This window comes from Amia ocellicauda, chromosome 11, assembly GCF_036373705.1.
Source record: "Amia ocellicauda isolate fAmiCal2 chromosome 11, fAmiCal2.hap1, whole genome shotgun sequence".
NCBI classification, from domain to species: domain Eukaryota; kingdom Metazoa; phylum Chordata; class Actinopteri; order Amiiformes; family Amiidae; genus Amia; species Amia ocellicauda.
The window spans coordinates 1130467-1149511 of NC_089860.1; the positions used below are offsets into that span (position 1 = coordinate 1130467).

The 19045-nt window shown below is 38.1% G+C and overlaps 1 protein-coding gene across 2 annotated transcripts in view; it reads right to left on the reverse strand.

Annotated features, from left to right (window-relative positions):
* Nucleotides 1-4203: 4203 nt before the first annotated feature.
* Nucleotides 4204-19045, reverse strand: part of sting1 (stimulator of interferon response cGAMP interactor 1) — a 37067-nt gene continuing 22225 nt past the window's right edge. The window contains exons 3-7 of one of the 2 annotated variants that reach the window (XM_066716359.1): nt 14508-14670; nt 13574-13682; nt 10441-10679; nt 8262-8448; nt 4204-7681 (exon numbers count right to left, since the gene is read on the reverse strand). In XM_066716359.1, the coding sequence (XP_066572456.1) occupies nt 7473-7681; nt 8262-8448; nt 10441-10679; nt 13574-13682; nt 14508-14670 (907 nt within the window). In that variant the 3' untranslated portion in view covers nt 4204-7472. Of the gene's footprint in view, nt 7704-8261; nt 8449-10440; nt 10680-13573; nt 13683-14507; nt 14671-19045 lie in introns of both variants that reach the window. The other variant, XM_066716360.1, reaches the window with a different exon arrangement.

Sequence of the window (19045 nt, forward strand, 5' to 3'; positions counted from 1 at the left end):
CTTGGCTTTGACCGCTGACAATGTATTTGGATTATGGACTTTTACTTGGTTGCTGTATACACCGATCAGCCATAACATTATGTCAGTGGGTGGGATATATTAGGCAACAAGTGAACATTTTGTCCTCGAAGTTGATGTGTTAGACGCCGGAAAAATGGGCAAGCGTAAGGATCTGAGTGACTTTGACAAGGGCCAAATTGTGATGGCTAGACAACTGGGTCAGAGCATCTCCAAAACTGCAGCTCTTGTGGGGTGTTCCCGGTCTGCAATGGTCAGTACCTATCAAAATTGGTCAAAGGAAGGAAAAGCGGTGAACCGGCGACAGGTTCATGGGCGGCCAAGGCTCATGGATGCACGTGGGCAGCGAAGGGACCTACACAATATTAGGCAGGTGGTCATAATGTTATAGCTGATCGGCGTATGTGTGTGTTTATTTTTTTAGCTTATTATTATTACTATTATTATTATTATTATTTTTATTTCTTGGCAGATGCCCTTATCCAGGGCGACTTACAACATAAGTGTAAAACAAATTGCAAAAATACAGTTAAGTAAAAGGAATCAATCATTACAAATTCAATTAAACTAAAACATAGCAATTCAAAATAATACATTTTACAAATTCCAATTTACAATTTAAACAGGCAAGTACAGTAAGTGAGGTCCTACATCCTGGACGGTAAAAGCTAAGTGCTGTCAAGATGTAGGGTCACAGTCAAGGCCTACGGGAAAGGGAGCAAGGAGGAAAACAAATCGAAAACACAAAACGCATAATAAAACTGTGAAGTGTTATCTAGCGGGGATAAAGGACTAATATTACAAGTACTGTTGGAAGAGATGCGTCCTGAGTTAGCGCCGGAAGGAGGTCAAGGACTCTGCTGTTTTGACTTCGGTGGGCAGGTCGTTCCACCATTTAGGGGCCAGGGATGAGAAGGACTGGGCTCTGGAGGAAGGAGAGTGGAGAGGAGGTAGAGTTAGTCTTCTGGCACTGGAGGAGCGCAGTGGTCTGGAGGGGATGTATGGAGAGAGGAGTGTCTGAAGGTAATTTGGTGCAGTGTGGTCGAGACAGCGGTAGGTGAGGGTCAATGTCTTGAACTGAATGCGTGCCGGTATCGGGAGCCAGTGGAGGGAGCGGAGCAGTGGAGTAGCGTGTGCGAATCGTGGCAGAGAGAATACCAAATGAGCCGCAGAGTTCTGGATGAGCTGGAGTGGGCAGGCAGTAGATGCAGGCAGGCCGGCCAGGAGGGAGTTGCAGTAGTCCAGGCGGGAGATGACCAGGGACTGGATGAGCAGCTGAGTCGAGTACTCGGTGAAGAAGGGACGGATCTGGCGTATGTTGCTCAGGAAGAATCTGTAGGTGCATGTCAGCGTGGTGATGTGCTGGGTGTAGGAGAGCGCAGGATCGAGGGTGACTACTAGATTTTTAGCGGAAGAAGAAGGAGAGAGTGTGGTGGATTCCAAGGGGATCGAGATGGGGTGGTCAGGAGAAGGTGAGGAAGAGTGGGGGAAAAACAGAAGATCCGATTTTGAGAGGTTGAGCTTGAGGTGGTGCGAGTGCATCCAAGCGGAAATAGCAGACAAGCAGGAAGAGATGCGAGAGGGGATGAGAGGGTCAGAGAGGGATCATCAGCGAAGAAGTGGTAGGAGAAACCATGGGATGCGATGAGGGGGCCCAGGGAGTGAGTGTAGAGAGGGACTCGTTTTGTATTTAGTTAGGCTCGATAAGTAGTTTTTGTTTTGGTTGTTTTGTTTTGCGCACCGAGCACTGTCAATAATAAACGCACTTATTTCTCCACATTCACGTGTCTGTGTCGCTTAAACCACACCTTAAGAGCCCCGACAGTGTGGACACCCCATACACTGTCATATATGGTGGAGAATGCAGGCAGGCATTGATGTTTAAGGACACCCGAAAAGAAGGACAACAGCAAGAGAATGAAAATGGAGTCACTGGAGGAACTGCTGCAGCACTTTAAGGCCGTGATGTAGGTGAACCTGGCTGCGCTGAGAGCATCCACTAAAGCCTTCAGCTCTGCCCTTTCGACGCTCCCCACATTAGTGAGGGATCCCCGATGACACGCCCCGAAGAAAGAAACACTCCTAGTGTCAGAGCCCCAGGACGAGACCGTGACGCACCACCAAGTCACCAACAGAGAGAAGAGCCGCTACAGCTCCCTGAAGGAAAGAGGGAGGAGCCACTGATTGTTTTCAAAATAATCTGTAACCTTATTACTATTACTCCAAGTCAGTAACATAATCAGAATACTTTTAGATTACTTTTGGAATATTTTTTTCCCTTTATTAAAAAACAAAAGCAGCTGAGTTCAAGAAGCGAAACAAAATGTACAACACATTCTAATATGGATGACAGATTGAAATTGTTTATTTTCATCCACAGTACAAACAATTAATGGTAATTAAGATTTGCATCAGTTTCATTTTCTTGCATATTGTACTTTGCATTTTGTAGTATTTTTAAACAAGTGAAACTGCATTTTGATATTCTTTACATTTGTACAAACCGACATAAATAAAACATCAATAATGCGTTAATGTCAATGGTGTATCACGTTCACTGTCAAGTTTTAATGCAGGCATTTGTTTTCTGCTAATCAGTGATATGTGAAACGCATTCTCTTGAAAACTTAAACAGGTATCTCTGTAAATTGTAAATACGTTAAATGCTTATAATGACTACAGTTTATTTTGTTCTATCTGTGAAGATACACGGATCAAGCAACTTGCTATAACAGGACATTTCAATGCATTGCATTTTTCTAACCATGAGAAACTCAGTCACCGGTTTCAAATCACCAGAACCGAGAAAACACATTGAAATCAATGCAATTAAGGTAAATAAAAACAATGTTGCAAAAATACTACAGTGGGCCCCTTCGGGCAATTCCCTTACACTTGTACATTTTCATGTAAATTATCTAGAAGTATTCAGTAATTTCTTACTCTTTTAAGAAAGTATCGGTAATCAGAATACAAGTATCAAAATTCTGGATTCTGACTATGTAACGCTGCTACTTGTATTCCGTTACTCCCCAACCCTGATTTATATATATATATATATATATATATATATATATATATATATAACTGGCATTATTAATCTCTCCAACAAAACTATTACATGGTTACATATAATAAAAAGTGACAAAAGGACAACAGAAGGAAATACAAGAATGTACTGTTTTCCTAAGTCTAATTCTTAAGCATTTCTAAACAGCATTATGCTTTTTGTGCTTATAAAATCCATATCAAATATATTCAGGAAAAAGAAAAGGGAAAACAACTTTGAGATGAGGAAAACCATTAAAACGTCTATAATAATCCATAATGATTAGTCAACACAGGTAAAAAGAAGTGTCAATTAGACAGAAGCAATTATGAGTAATCTTGTTTTAGTTCCAAAAACAGTATGAGTATTGTTTGTGCCAACAGTAAAACTGCAGGAAAATGAATTTAGTAACTTGAATATTTGTGAATGCTGATTACATTAAATATTGATAAAAACTAGATGGCAATTTGTGAGTAAAGATTTTTTTATTCAGCATAATGAATGTTCCTAAACAGTCATCAACTGTGCAAAGTTGCAAAATGCTGTATTTTAAGTTACAAATTTAAATTGAAAGGTTGATATACACTCACCTAAAGGATTATTAGGAACACCTGTTCAATTTCTCATTAATGCAATTATCTAACCAACCAATCACATGACAGTTGCTTCAATGCATTTAGGGGTGTGGTCCTGGTCAAGACAATCTCCTGAACTCCAAACTGAATGTCTGAATGGGAAAGAAAGGTGATTTAAGCAATTTTGAGCGTGGCATGGTTGTTGGTGCCAGACGGGCCGGTCTGAGTATTTCACAATCTGCTCAGTTACTGGGATTTTCACGCACAACCATTTCTAGGGTTTACAAAGAATGGTGTGAAAAGGGAAAAACATCCAGTATGCGGCAGTCCTGTGGGCGAAAATGCCTTGTTGATGCTAGAGGTCAGAGGAGAATGGGCCAACTGATTCAAGCTGATAGAAGAGCAACTTTGACTGAAATAACCACTCGTTACAACCGAGGTATGCAGAAAAGCATTTGTGAAGCCACAACACGTACAACCTTGAGGCGGATGGGCTACAACAGCAGAAGACCCCACTGGGTACCACTCATCTCTACTACAAATAGGAAAAAGAGGCTACAATTTGCACAAGCTCACCAAAATTGGACAGTTGAAGACTGGAAAAATGTTGCCTGGTCTGATGAGTCTCGATTTCTGTTGAGACATTCAGATGGCAGAGTCAGAATTTGGCGTAAACAGAATGAGAACATGGATCCATCATGCCTTGTTACCACTGTGCAGGCTGGTGGTGGTGGTGTAATGGTGTGGGGGATGTTTTCTTGACACACTTTAGGCCCCTTAGTGCCAATTGGGCATCGTTTAAATGCCACGGCCTACCTGAACATTGTTTCAGACCATGTCCATCCCTTAATGACCACCATGTACCCATCCTCTGATGGCTACTTCCAGCAGGATAATGCACCATGTCACAAAGGTCAAATCATTTCAAATTGGTTTCTTGAACATGACAATGAGTTCACTGTACTAAACTGGCCCCCACAGTCACCAGATCTCAACCCAATAGAGCATCTTTGGGATGTGGTGGAATGGGAGCTTCGTGCCCTGGATGTGCATCCCACGAATCTCCATCAACTGCAAGATGCTATCCTATCAATATGGGCCAACATTTCTAAAGAATGATTTCAGCACCTTGTTGAATCAATGCCACGTAGAATTAAGGCAGTTCTGAAGGCGAAAGGGGGTCAAACACAGTATTAGTATGGTGTTCCTAATAATCCTTTAGGTGAGTGTACAACAGTTGTTTTACATACATGTAAATATACATATGTACATGTATATGCATAGCCTTGATAAACTGTAACAAAAATGTAATGTAATAATACATAATAATAATGTTATTATGTTACATATGTGTGATCTGGCATCAACATTCTGTTGTCTGGTATCATCAGTATACAGTGTTCCAGAAAGTACCATTTGAGATTGGCTGCATAAATCTGGTGCTATTGGCAGGTTGTGAGGAAAAGAAAACACAAAAAGAATCAGTACACATTTTCATTCATTTTCACAGACGGGTGACAAATTAAAGTAAAAACCTGAATAAATGAGTGGAGGAACATAGCGAATGCCTCAAAACAGGTGTATTACATGATACAATTAAGCAATTAACACTAGAAGCGCCGAGCCGGTCAATTTGACCGATTTGGTTATTCAAATTTGAATTACTCTGTGTTCCTAAATACACTGCGCATACCCGTTCGTGACTTTTCATAAATATATGTATTAAACATGCCTACAGCGTTTCAGCTGAATAAACGCGAAAAAATAAATAAGTTATAAACACATTTAACTTGAATAGCCAAAATCGGGTTATTTTAACCGGTCATTTAAATACATAATAAATCAAATATAACGCATAATTCTGCCTTGGCATCGAGTGCTTTTACTGTACTGATCAATATGTGATTGATACTGCAAGTAGTACAGAGTGCAATAGCGCAGGCACATCACACGCAAAATAATGATTCATGGACATTATCAGCAGAGGAGCATTTATTGTGATGTTACATATTTGTGGAGAAAAAGAGTTGACCTGGTAGGGCTGTCACAATGCAGTGTGAGGGACGAGCTCCTGCAGGGAAATTGCAGAAACGTGTCCTGTGTGGACTGTATGAGCTGTCAGGTATGCAGGCTAAATATATAGTAAATAGTTTATTGAAATACAAAGCTACAGTGAATACAAGGACTGTATGTTGAACACAAAGTTTACATGGTGTTGAAAATGTTTACTTTGGTGTACAATTATGTTTATTATAAATGCAATAGTTATTTTTGAACTATAAAATATTGCTATTGAGCATTATTCCAATATTTACATTTGCAATTGTTTCATTATCTTATTGTATGCCGTTTTTGAACTTTTTGCTTATTGTAGGCTATATAGTTATTCATGTTTTGACTGCAGTGTGCGGGTTTAGAAAAAAGTGTGTTGTTATTTATAGCAATAATATGAATGTTTTATGATCATATTTCAATTTAACTGCATTTGTGCTATGTAAATGTTGGATCTGATGTTCATGAATAAAACCTCTGAGTTTTATATGATGGTTTGCCTTTGATTGTCATATCAGAGCTGTTAAACAGCTTTTGGTTACAATGACCAGCTATGGCGCTATGGCTAGTATTAACATCCTATCATGCTCTGTGGCATGCACAAAAATGCTGAGCAGGCCCAGCTAACCTCGATTTTAGAGCAAGATGGCAAGAGGAAGGGATCTAAGTGACTTTGAATGAGGGGTCATTATTGGGGCACGAATGGCAGGAGCTTCAGTCACAAAGACTGCTCAACTGGCTAGTGTTTCAATAGGAACAGTGACTAAAGTTACATCAGCATTTCAATCTATAAGAAAGACATCAGTAAATAGGTTTGGAAATTGTGGTCGAAAGCACACATTTGATGACCATGATGCTCATGCATTACTGTGATATGTAAGGTACAAAAGAAGAGCAACTCTTTCCCACGTAACTGAGAATGTCAATGCAGGATGTGATCAGACTGTCAGCAAGAACAGTCCATCAAAAACTACACAGATATTATAGTAGGGCTGCAGTGCATAAACCCCTCATCACAAAGACAAATGCACATTTGAGAGTTCAGTGGTGCAAAAACCATAGACACGGGTCTACAGAGAGAAAATAGTGATATGGTCAGATGAGTCATCCTTCACCATATTCTAGACAAGTAGACACCAAGAGAATGGTACAACCCTGACTGCTTAGCCCCTAGGGGGTCCGGAGGCTCTGTTATGCTGTGGGGGGCATTTTCCTTGCATGGTCTGGGTCTACTTGTCCCCTTACAGGGAAGGGTCACTGCAAATCATTACAAAGTTATTCTGAGTGATCACCTTTATCCTATGGTGAAACATTTCTATCCTGATGGGAGTGATCTCTTCCAGCATGACAATGCCCCCATCCACAGGGCACAAGGGGTCACTGAATGGTTTGATGAGTATGAAAATGATGTGAATCATATGCTATGGCCTTCGCAGTCACCAGATCTCAACACAATTGAACACCTATGGGAGATTTTGAACCGACGTTAGAAAGCGCTCTCCACCACCATCATCAAAACACCAAATATATTTATATATAGAATATATATATATATATATATATATATATATAAATATATGGAATATATTTTGGAAGAATGGTGTTCCATCCCTCCTGTAGTGTTCAGAGACTCGTAGAATCTATGCCAAGAGCATTGAAGCTGTTCTGGAAGCTCATGGTGGCCCAATACCTTACTGAGACACTTTATGTTGGTTTTTCTTTTAATTTGTCACCAATCTGTAATATTATACTAAAATGAAATAGTAATCAGTTGACCTTTAAGTGGACTTCAGAGACTGAGGATAGTCATTGCTGATCATGAGGGTAGGCTGTCTTGACATCTGAGTCTTTACCGCCTCCTGTTGAGCATCACTTGTTTCTCCAATGCAGTACTCCTCTTGTTCCTGCTGCTTCAGATGCTTCAGAATCTCCTTGGAAAGGAAATGAGGGTCTGTCTCTAAGTCTTCACCATTACCAGGGTGACAGTCTACAAGAGAGAAGATGATAACCTGTAGGTGACAAAGCACTACTTTTTGATAGGTTCTGAAAAATATTAACAATAAGCAAATACTACATAGGTATTTTTTAACAGAAGCCCCATTTTCACTGTGTGGGAGTTATGAATGATTATGATTTTTACAGTCTGAAGAGAAACTATTGCAGGTGTAGAACACACAGAGATCATGATGTGGTGTTTTCCATAAATATGATGGACTGATGTTTGGATTTGAGTTATAACACTTAAGGGTGGTTTTCTTTTGTGTAATGGCAAAATGTAATATTTTAGTAATGCCGTTTAGTCTCAAACTTCAGGAACCACAGGAAATGGGGGAGCAGAAGTGGTAGGAGAGCAAGGAGGTGTGTTATGTTATGTTATGTTATGTGACAATTATTTTATGTACGATCATTATGGTTAAATTTGAACAAGTTACCATTTAGACCACTTGGAAACAGATTTTAAAAAACAATTAAGTAAACAACAAAAACAACAACAGGTACTGGCAAATTAGAGGAAAAAATATTATGGCAAAGTATCTCTTTGTACAGATGACCTTCAAAGACCTCACCATCCAGCAGAATGAGTCTGTAGTGATTACGGCACTCAAGTGAGTCATCCAGAATAACTTGTAATGTCCTGAAGAAGAGGGTAGCCTGCTGTAAGCGTTCTTCAGCGCTGAAGCCTGCAGAGGCCTCCTGGGACATCTTGTATAGGGTCAGCAGGGGAGTAGCATACTCTACTACACAGTAGTGAGGCTAAAGCCAGTGCACACACACAAGAGACAGGAGGTTCAGGTTAAATAGAATAGTCATTATACCAGGAGTATATTGACTAAAAGGCAGTGTACATTTAACATGAATTTCATGATGGGATTTTAAAATAGCACTTGAAATGAAAGCAATAAACAAGTAAATTAATCTAATAGATTAGTTATTGTTAATCAATTTTAGTGATTTTTTAATATGCAAAATATTATTAATTATTGGAAGATAATAGTGACTAAACCACAACTAATAAATAATACAAAATACGTTAAAAATACAAATATAATACAAGCCCTTATTCATTGTTTGCCTTGGTTTGCAGGATAAGCTATAACACTCAATTTAGAAACAGTGTAGCCTAATGTTTGATTGTTTCAAAGTGTACTGGTGAAAATGCAGCCATATGATATGAATCTAAGGAGTACCAACCAAGATGCATGCCTGCAATCTCACATTGCAGTCTGCCTATTCCCCTATTCAAAGAATTACTCAGTTGACATCCATTAAATTATTAGTCTGCAAATAAAGAATACCACTACACTATAAACCTATAGTCACTCAACACTGTTCAGACTGTACCTGTAATTTAGTAATACTGATTGCTAGTACTCCAGTTGTTTATTGTGATTTTCCCTATGCCCCCTTCCCCTTAGCTCTTAACTATGACTTCAGTGCATCTTGTCTGTACTTGCTGGATGTTACTAGGATGTTATGTTATCTAGGATGTAGGACTTGTAGTTTATATGAACTGTATACTTTACAGTTAATATAATTTAGAACCTGTAATTGTAGTATGTTTTGATATGTATTATTGCACTTTTGTATTGCTCTTATATTTTGTAAGTTGCCCTGGATAAGGGCGTCGGCTAAGAAATAAATGGGATAAGAAATGGCCGTATGTTCCAAAGGGTTAAGTCCAGGCTGAAGACTTACTTCTTTAATCTAGCATTCCCTCCATAGTCTTTACTTTCTACCTGCCACTGATGTTTCTGTACATATTGCACATTAACCTAGGCTGTATTCCAAACCCCTCCAGCACACATTACTCTTATTTTGTTTCCTCTCCATGGATGGTCCCTCAGAGCCAGTGAGCCAAAGATGAGGCACCTCCCCAGAGTGCCGTCAAGCAGCCCCCGCCCCCAGAGGGCTGATGAGCCATACCCAGATAGCAGACAGGCCATCTCATAGGGAAATCTTATATAAGAACCTTCTGTTCTCCTTGCTGCCTTTTTATGCTTACATTGCCTGCAGGGGAGGCAACCATTAGGCCTAGGCCTTAAGCTGTGGACCCCCACAGATGTATTTTCTGTCTGTCATCCTGTCATCTGTCATTTTGTTTTTCTGCCCTCTATGCCTAATGGTTTCTTTTCATTATTTGTTTTAATGTTTTGTTTTTTAATGTATTACCAAGTTATATGTTTTTGTTTTTCTGTGAAGTGCTCTGTGACAACCCTGTGAAGGTTTGATTGATTGATTGATGGTAGTCACCCAATAGAATATACATAGCTGTGTAATGCTTTACTAAATTATGTCAGAGGAACATTATTTACAATGTGTAGTGCAACCTGCTGTAGTGTGATGAAATTCAGAATGTAAATAGTGACCATACTTATATAAAAAAGTCAGGAAAATCAAAAGAAATGGTTATATCAATCATGTATAATATAATTTATGAATGTATTAAACAAAAATATGCACATGCATGCAAAATAAACAAACTACCATTTCATTATTCAGTTATATCCAGTTGACACTTATATTGTAACAGTACTGCGGGTGAAACTGTGCAGGATGTGCACTATACATCACACAGAACTGAATTGGTTATACTTGGCACAAGCCTTTATGTTAACATAATTGTAATTGTTATAAAAAATACTTAATTGTTCTGGTATTGTCAAAACTCTCTGAGTCAACACGTTTCCTCTTTTGATTCAAGGAAAATCCAGTCATTGGTTTACCTACAGTATGGTAGTGACTCACCCTCATGGCTTCATCATAAATGCTGTAAATACTGTGCTTGAAAACTCTCTTCCTGATCCCAGCTCGGTCAATCATAGTGTCAGGTAGGTTCTCATAGAAACGGATGTTGTTGTCAGTTTCTTCCAGCTTGTCAGGAACAGAACAGCTTAATGGAATCAGGATGTGTAATTTCCACGTGTCTCTGTGCTTCAGAACTGTAGCTTTATGTTTATGATAAGCCTCTATTGACTCCTGGAGTCCTGTAGCACAATCACAGTAACCATGAATTATAATGTGAACTTGATCAAACATAAACAGGGAATAAAATTAGCACTCACCACCCGCCAAATGCGGGTAGATTTAGCCAATGGCATGTAAGTCTGTCAATCTTACCAGCTACTTTGGCAGGTAGCCAACAAGTGTATGGCAACTCAACTTTCGCATAGCGTATTGGTCGATATGTTTCAAAATACAAATTAATTTGTTAACGTTGTAGTGTTGGTATGTTAGTTGATTTGGTAAACCGCAGTATCATGTTTTTGGAAAATATATGGCATCTGGACAGCCTTTGGTCCAGGAGGACATATTTCATGGAGATCAATGAAGCAGAAGCAAGGGTTCCTGCAGGTTAAGGATTTGGAAAAATAATTACTTTTAATGACTTTTCATAGTCATAATTAGTCACTTTTTAATGACCTGGATCAAAGTGTTTTAGAATTATAATAGTTGCCTTGACAAAGTCCATATACATACAATCAGTGGAATTCTGCAGATCTCTGCATATTTGCGGAAATCTGTGCTACAACCCGACCCGTGGCTTCCTCACAGAGACGTTCTGCATGGAAATACTTTGACAAAGTAAATTAAAACACTGTTAAGTGTATAATATATGCTTTGCAATTAAACTACCAGAAATCTACAGCTGGTATGTTAACCCACTTAAAAGCCAAATACCCTTATGCGAAACCAGCAATGACAGAAAAGGAAGAGGACCGCAACAAACACATTAATATTACATACACAGCCAGTTATTGCCATTTATTTTTTATTCAAATAGTCACAACCTTTATAGTTAATTTGAAATTGTGACAATAAAAAGTTAATAATAATGTCGGGATAATACGGGAATAATACGAGAGTCTGACACGAGATGTGTGAGTTGACAGGTCTGCTGTTATTATGCCATTTCCTTATGTCTTCTAGTAATGTATTTTTACATATATATTTATTTAACAAAGTTGTGTTAGATAAGTATTCATCAGTTACATCAATTACAAAGTATTAATGTATGGCGATTTATGGCGATACATAAGGATCTCAAACTAATGTATGTTGATGTTATTGAATAATTCAGGCATCACAACAGGAGACTTGCATTTACATAGAAACTCCTACATACATAACTACACAGCTTTCATCAATGGCGGCTTCAGTTTATTTTTTCTTCTACTTTTATTTGTAACCACTACGAAGTATAGGCTTGTAGTTTTGTGTCAGCGGGGAAATTAATGCTGTGGATTTACAGCACAGAGCGCCAGACTACTATGTTTATATGCGTTATTGACCCATTGCTGCTTCTCACAGGACCGTCTTGCTCTTCTGCCCCCACCGGTTTCTCTTCAACTGTGATTGGCTCATAGTGCCTCTTGCGCTGTCCAACCATCTCAGAAACCACACCAGCAAAACACATCTCCTACCCGCTCGCAGGCCCTCATATTTTAGATTTAATTCAGCGAGAAGCTGAGCTGCAACATTTTTGATTTAATCCTGCCCTATATTTAACTTTTTGAGTATATACATGTATTGATGAAAGTGTGGGGTTTATTGGGGTTAATGTTTGTGAAAGTATGGTCATTATTCTGCCATCCTTTTGAATTGTTAATTCAAACCCTATATATATGCTGATATATATTTATCAACTAGGTCTCAAACTTTTTTTTTTTCTTTAAATCTGATTATTTTATTTCAAGTGTGCTTTTTTTTCTAGATTAACTGTTAATTATCTGTGTTCACCACTTTCTTGACAAATATTTATTTCTTGTGATATTTATATTAAACATTAAGGCTTCAAACAACTGTCACTTGATTTATGATGAACATTTTCAAGACATGCAATTATATGGAGAGCATTGAAATACTGTTAGAATCTGTTAGCCACCTGATAAGGGTGTCTGCTAAGAAATAAATAATAATAACAATAATCTGTTAGAATTTGGTTAAACTTCCATCACTGTTTTATCAATTCCTTCAGGTTAAAAAATTGTTTTACTTGTTTAATGAACTCAGCATTTCTGAACTATTTCTACCATCAATTGAAATCACTGAGCCATAGTAGCAAAAGCATCTGAAGTTCACAGCTACCGATAATAAGCATGGACAGATTCAGCACTGACATCTAGTGGAATTGCAGAGCATGTTATGTTTTAAAAGAAATTCAGAAGATGGTTTACCTTTTGATGGGCACTACTAAAATCAAATCAAGAAAGTAGGGACTGACCAATGGACTAGTGCTATTAATTCCCTTGCTTATCCACAGCTTATTGGGTAAAATACTTTTTTTGTAAAAGCTTTGTGCACTTCATAATTATGAATAGTATTTTTAACCCTCCTAAACACTGTCTTCATTCAGTAGATGGAATAACAGGTGCCAGCAACCTGGATAATTCTTCAACACACAATGCATTGTCTTGTTCATTATGGTAGTGGAAGGATGATGCTGTGGATACATTTGGACCCCTTGTTTAGATTTGGGTTTCTAGTTTTAGTGAAGGGCATCATGACCATCAGAACTAACTGCAACATTTTGGCCAACTGTGTAATGCAAATATTGATGATTTATTTTTATGAGGGTCTGTACATCTAACAAAATTACAATAAACCATGTCACAAATCAGGGAATGTAATACAGTGGTTCAAGCACTGTAAACATTGAATGGACCTGCTCAAAGTCTTGAGCTCAATCCCAGGGATAAACTGGAATGGGAAATCATGAAGAGAAACTGCATTGCAAGAGGAATGGTGATTTATATTACTAGCCATTTATCAAAAGGTTATGAAAATAATAGTTATCAATGGCCCATTTTCCCATGTTTCAATCTTTCCATAGAAGATAATACTGACACAAAATGTAACAAGAAAAACTAAAAGAACTTACTAGGAAGAACAAGCCCTAGATATCCAACATAAAAAGACCAAGCAAGGCCATGTGCAACATTCATCTTTTTCATCTCACAGATTTCTGAAACTTCTGCTGAGGTAGGATTCTGAAAAAGAGAGGCAGGTTTATGTACCAGAAAAAAATAGCAAACTATAAAGGTTTGATGGTTTGATGAGGAAAAGCATATAACCTCCACTCACCCCCCCCCCCACACTACCACCACACACACACATAAAGCTTAAAAAGTGCCCTTTTTATTCTCAAATACCCTTTTGTAATTTTTTCTGCACATTACTGCACAACTCCCCACTGCCCTTTATTTAGATGTGTTATATATTTTAAAGATGTAACATAGAAACATAGAAAATGTCATTAGCACCACCAGCAATGGTTCTCGCAGGCAAGGCATGTGCAGACCACACTGTGGAATGATCTGCTGGCCCATATAAGTCTCTCTGTCTCAGCCTGTATGTCCAGGCTTAAGACCTATTTCTTTATTTAGTCATTTCCATCATAGTCATGATGTAGTTAGAGTCACTGATGCCTCTGGATATGTTGCAGGATAACCTAGGTTGTTAATCTCCAAACATCTGGCTGTTGTAGATGACAATGAATCTCTGGGGTCCATAGCATATGGCCTAGGCTCCCATCAAGGAAAGTATAACTTATCAAACAAGTGTCCTAAATAGATCTGCATACTTCACTGACATCAGCTTTTTAGTGGAACTGCCTGAAAAGTAACCTGATGATAAGACAACTACTTAAAATGTAGCAATTGCAATACATGATATTTAAATATCCTTATCAAACACAGCAATTGTTTTAGCATTTATAGATTCATCCCCGTGTTACTACTGAATAGTAGTTTCCTTAAACAGTTTTGTGCAAAGCAAAATACCCCCTTACCAAAGTAATATTGCTTGTGACTTACCCATAGTCCCAAGGCTGTGTACAGGAGAAAGCAGGTACAAGTCACAATGGCTTTAAACACGTCCACAGTCTCCAGTAGATTAGAAAATATTACCATTGCAATGCAGAGGAAATGGCACCAGTTAAAACAAGCATTCAGCATTTTGATTAAGTTGCCATGATACCTGCCAAAGGAGAATAATACATTTTATCTTATATTCAGTGATGAAAAGCTTTCGTACACAAAAACTTACCCCATGCTTACTTTTGATATATATAAAGCAATCACTTTACGGATCCCCAACAAGATGGAAAAACATTCAAGTTCAATCAGTCTAGTGGTTTAGGAGGAGTTACATTTAAAAGCATTTTTTTTTGTTATGGCTAGTTATAGCCCTGAACCCTGTGTGAATTTAAATCTGAGCAGGAGTCAGAGATCTTTGTGTGCTCAATTGATCCGGCACCCTTCCATCAGGTATTGAATTAGGCAGGTGGCTACTGAGGGAGCACCACTAGAGGGAAGACCACAGCTAGCAGCACCACTTCAAATCTTTCTGAGCTTCTTGCTACTGTATAAAATAATTATATTGCCTGGAGGGGAGTCAACAATTAGGCCTACGCTTTAAGGCTGTGGACCCCCAGAGATTAATTTTCCCCTATAACAATCTGCCATGCTATAAGAGTTTATGTTTTCCTCCCCTTTGTGCTTAATTATTTAATTACGCCTGAATAATTGTATTTTTGTGTGGAGTGTCTTAAGATACATTTTACAAACGAGAGGAGGCCATTCAACCCATCATGCGCATTTGGTGTCCATTAATAAGTAAGTGATGCAAGGATCATATCCAGTCTATTTCTGAATGTTCCCAAATTGTCGGCTTCAACCACATCACTGGGTAGTTTGTAACTACTCTCTGTGTGAAGAAGTGTCTCCTGATTTCTGTTTGAATGCCTTTAAGCCCAATTTCCATTTGTGTCACCAGTTCTGTGTATCCCTGCAGATCTGGAAAAGCTCCTCTGGTTTGATGTGGTCAATGCCCTTCATGATTTAGAAGACTTGAATCAAGTCCCCATGCAGTCTTCTCTGTTCCAGGGTGAAAAGGTTCAGTTCCCTCAGTCTCTCCAGAGTAGGACATTCCCTTCAAACCTGGAATAAGTCTGGTTGCTCTCCTCTGAACTGTCGCTAGAGCAGCAATATCTTTCTTGAAGTGTAGTGCCCAGAACTAGTGCATTACTTTCCTTGTTTTAAATTCTACACTTTTCACAATATACCCTAGCATTCTGTTTGCCTTTTTTATCGCTTCCCCACATTGTTTGGATGGGGAAAGTGATGAGTCCACATAAACTCCTCAGTCTTTCTCATGCATTACTTCTTCCAGTTCTATTCCTCCCATAGTTTAATTATAGAGGACATTTTTATTACCTGCATGTAATACCTTGCACTTGTTTCATCTGCCAGGTGTCAGCCCACAACTGCCAAGATTGTATCTACTGAGCCACCTATTTTAGTATCATCTGCAAATGTGACGAGTTTGCTAACTATCCCAGAGTCCAGATCATTAATATAGATTAGAAAAAGCACAGGCCCCAATACTGATCCCTGTGGAGCTCCAATAACAACCTCACTCCAGATAGAAGCAACTCCTCTTATTGATACCATCTGTTTCCTATACATCAACCAGTTCATAATCCATCTACTTAGATTTCCCTGAATAGATACAGCTTCCAATTATAGGATCAGTCTTTGGTGTGGAACCTTATCAAAAGCTTTCTGAAAATCTAAGTATATCATATCATATGCTTTCATGTGATCTACAGCTGCAGTTGCATGTTCAAAAAAACTTTAATGAATTAGTAAGACATGATCTGCCTCATCTAAAGCCATGTTGACTATCACCAACAATATGGTTTTCATTAAGATGCTCATCTATTTTCTGTTTAATATTCTGTCATTTCCTAGCTCAGTTTTGTCCCCTTTCTTGTGGATAGGTATTTGTTCATTTGTAATTCTGCTAATCCCTTTAGTACCTCCTCTTCAATTATCCTGATATCTTTTAGAGTTTGACTGGACTGATTGTTAACCTTGTGGCATGTTATCTTTTACTATTTTGCAAACACCTCTATAAAATACTAATTTAGAACATTTGTTAGTTTTCTAAGATTTTCCATTCCATTTTTAGGCTTTAGCTGTTTCACTACCTCCTTTATTGACCTCTTGTTATTATAGTATTGAAAAAAGTTATTTGCATTAGTTTTAGCTTCAATAGCTGTTTCTTTCCTGGTCTCTCTCTTAACATCTATTTGCAGTTTTATATATTATTTTTATTTTGTTTTGTCTCTGTCCCTTTTGTATGCGCTAAACAAAATGATATTTCTCCTAATATTTATTTGCATATTTCTATTAAACCATTTTGCCCAATGTTTTTTGGTCCAAAAGTTTTGGTACAAATTTCACCTGAGCCTATATTTTTTAAATAAAACCATCAATTTTTGACTGAATCTGTATCCAGTGTGCCCCAGTCTAACCTCATACCTTCAAGGTTTGCTTTTCTAAAATTGTAGACCATATTTTAAGACTTGGTCCTTGATTTTTTAAAGTATGCCTAAAAGCTAACCATATTGTGATCGCAGTTTACCACTGGTTCTTTAACTAGTGTCCCTCTGATTCTATCTTGGTCATTTTTAAAATATCAAATCAATGCATGCGCTCTCTCTGGTTGGTTCTCTGACAAACTGAGTTAGAAAGCACTCATTAAACATCTCATCCATTTTTATTTCTGCTACTGTAGTCCTAACTGGGCATTCCCAGTCTATGTTTGGGAAATTTAAATCCCCCATTATAATAGCCACATCCTTGCTACATGCAGTCTTGATTACATTGTACAATGCAACATATTTCTGAATGTCTTAATTGGGTGGTCTGTAATACACGCCTACCACTAACCCTCCAGGTATTTTATTCAAAAGTTAAAACCACAAATATTCAGTTTCATTAGCAGCATCTAATTTGAGTTCTTCTGCCTCAATGTCATTTCTAATATATAATGCTACCCCAACACCTCATCAATTTTACCTGTCTATCCTAAACTATGTGTATCCTTTCAACTTCTATTCATCCCCATCATTTTCTGTAAGTCATGTTTCGATAACTCCTACAACATCATAGTCACAAGCCAGCAATATGGCTTCCAGGTCTAACACCTTGTTCCTTATTGAGGTAAAAACATTTCAGGACTTTCCTACTAGTAGTTTCCCTTTGTTTTCTTTCATTAGTAGAACATCTCCCATTGTCAGAGCTCTCTGCTGCCCTGGTGCCTAGTTTAAAAGATCCCCAATTTCTATGCACATATGCTCTCCCAATGGGTTAGCCCACTCTTCTGTTTGGGACCTGTCCAATGTGGACCATGACCAGTGGATCCCCCTGGCTCTGACCATTGGCCAGCTTAGATCACACAGAGTGGTCTCCTTATCACTAGAATACACTGTGTGATCTATGCCTCTTAGTATCAAGTCTCCTACTATAACTACCTCTTTGCTCTGGTGGGGGGCGGGGGGTTTACCGTGGTGCTCCAGTGCTCAACTACCCTCCCATTACCCTCTGAGCTGTCACTGTCCAACTCGGTGTCCAGCAGTTGAAACCTGTTGGGCATTTCTAGCCTATTCTCCGGTTACAACCTACAGTAACCAAGCAGTTCTCTACACTTTCTGCTCTAAGGGCTCAACCTTCCTAGGTTTTCACCATCACTTTCACTTTCATTGACCAATTCTTCCATATCACTAATACAGCACCGATCAGCAAGCTGAGTCTCAAAATCAAGGACTCTGATCTCTAGGAACTCAACATGCTGACAACGTTCAGATTAAATTAGTTAAGCCAGGAAGGCAATCATTCTGCAAACCTGACACTGTAGTGGATGCATGCTTCTAAATTTAAGACGTTTTTGGTCTCTTGGTTTCTTTCCCCTAGTCAACTGCTTAACTTTTTGTTACCGAGAAACAGCACAGCTCCACCTGGCACAAGGCACTTAACAGAATTCCTGCTATTCCTTAACTAGGTCACCTTTCCTTCAACTTATTTACTTTCACCAACTCAGCAACTGTACTGAATTGACTTAAATTAAGGCAAACTACAGACAAGATTTAAATTAAGGCAAAGTTAAAACAAAATTAGGAATGCTAAGATTAGGAATACAACAAGATGACTGCCTCTCACCTGTCCTGTGTCTGTCTTTGGCAACTTGTAAATACTTATGTAAATACTTATTAGTACTGTTCATTGAGTCATACTAGGGTGTTTCAGATTATACTAAAAATAATAATAAAACAAATAATTACAATGTGCAGTGACAGTACAAAGAGGAGATGTTTGCTATGACATGAACAAATAAAACAAAATACTTTAATAATAATAATAATAATAATAATAATAATAATAATAAAATAATAATAATAATAATAATAATAATAATAATAATAATAATAATAATAATAATAGTAACAAAAAGAGGGTTATGTGTTTTTTACATACACATTCTTTAAGTTCAATTATTGTCAAGGAAT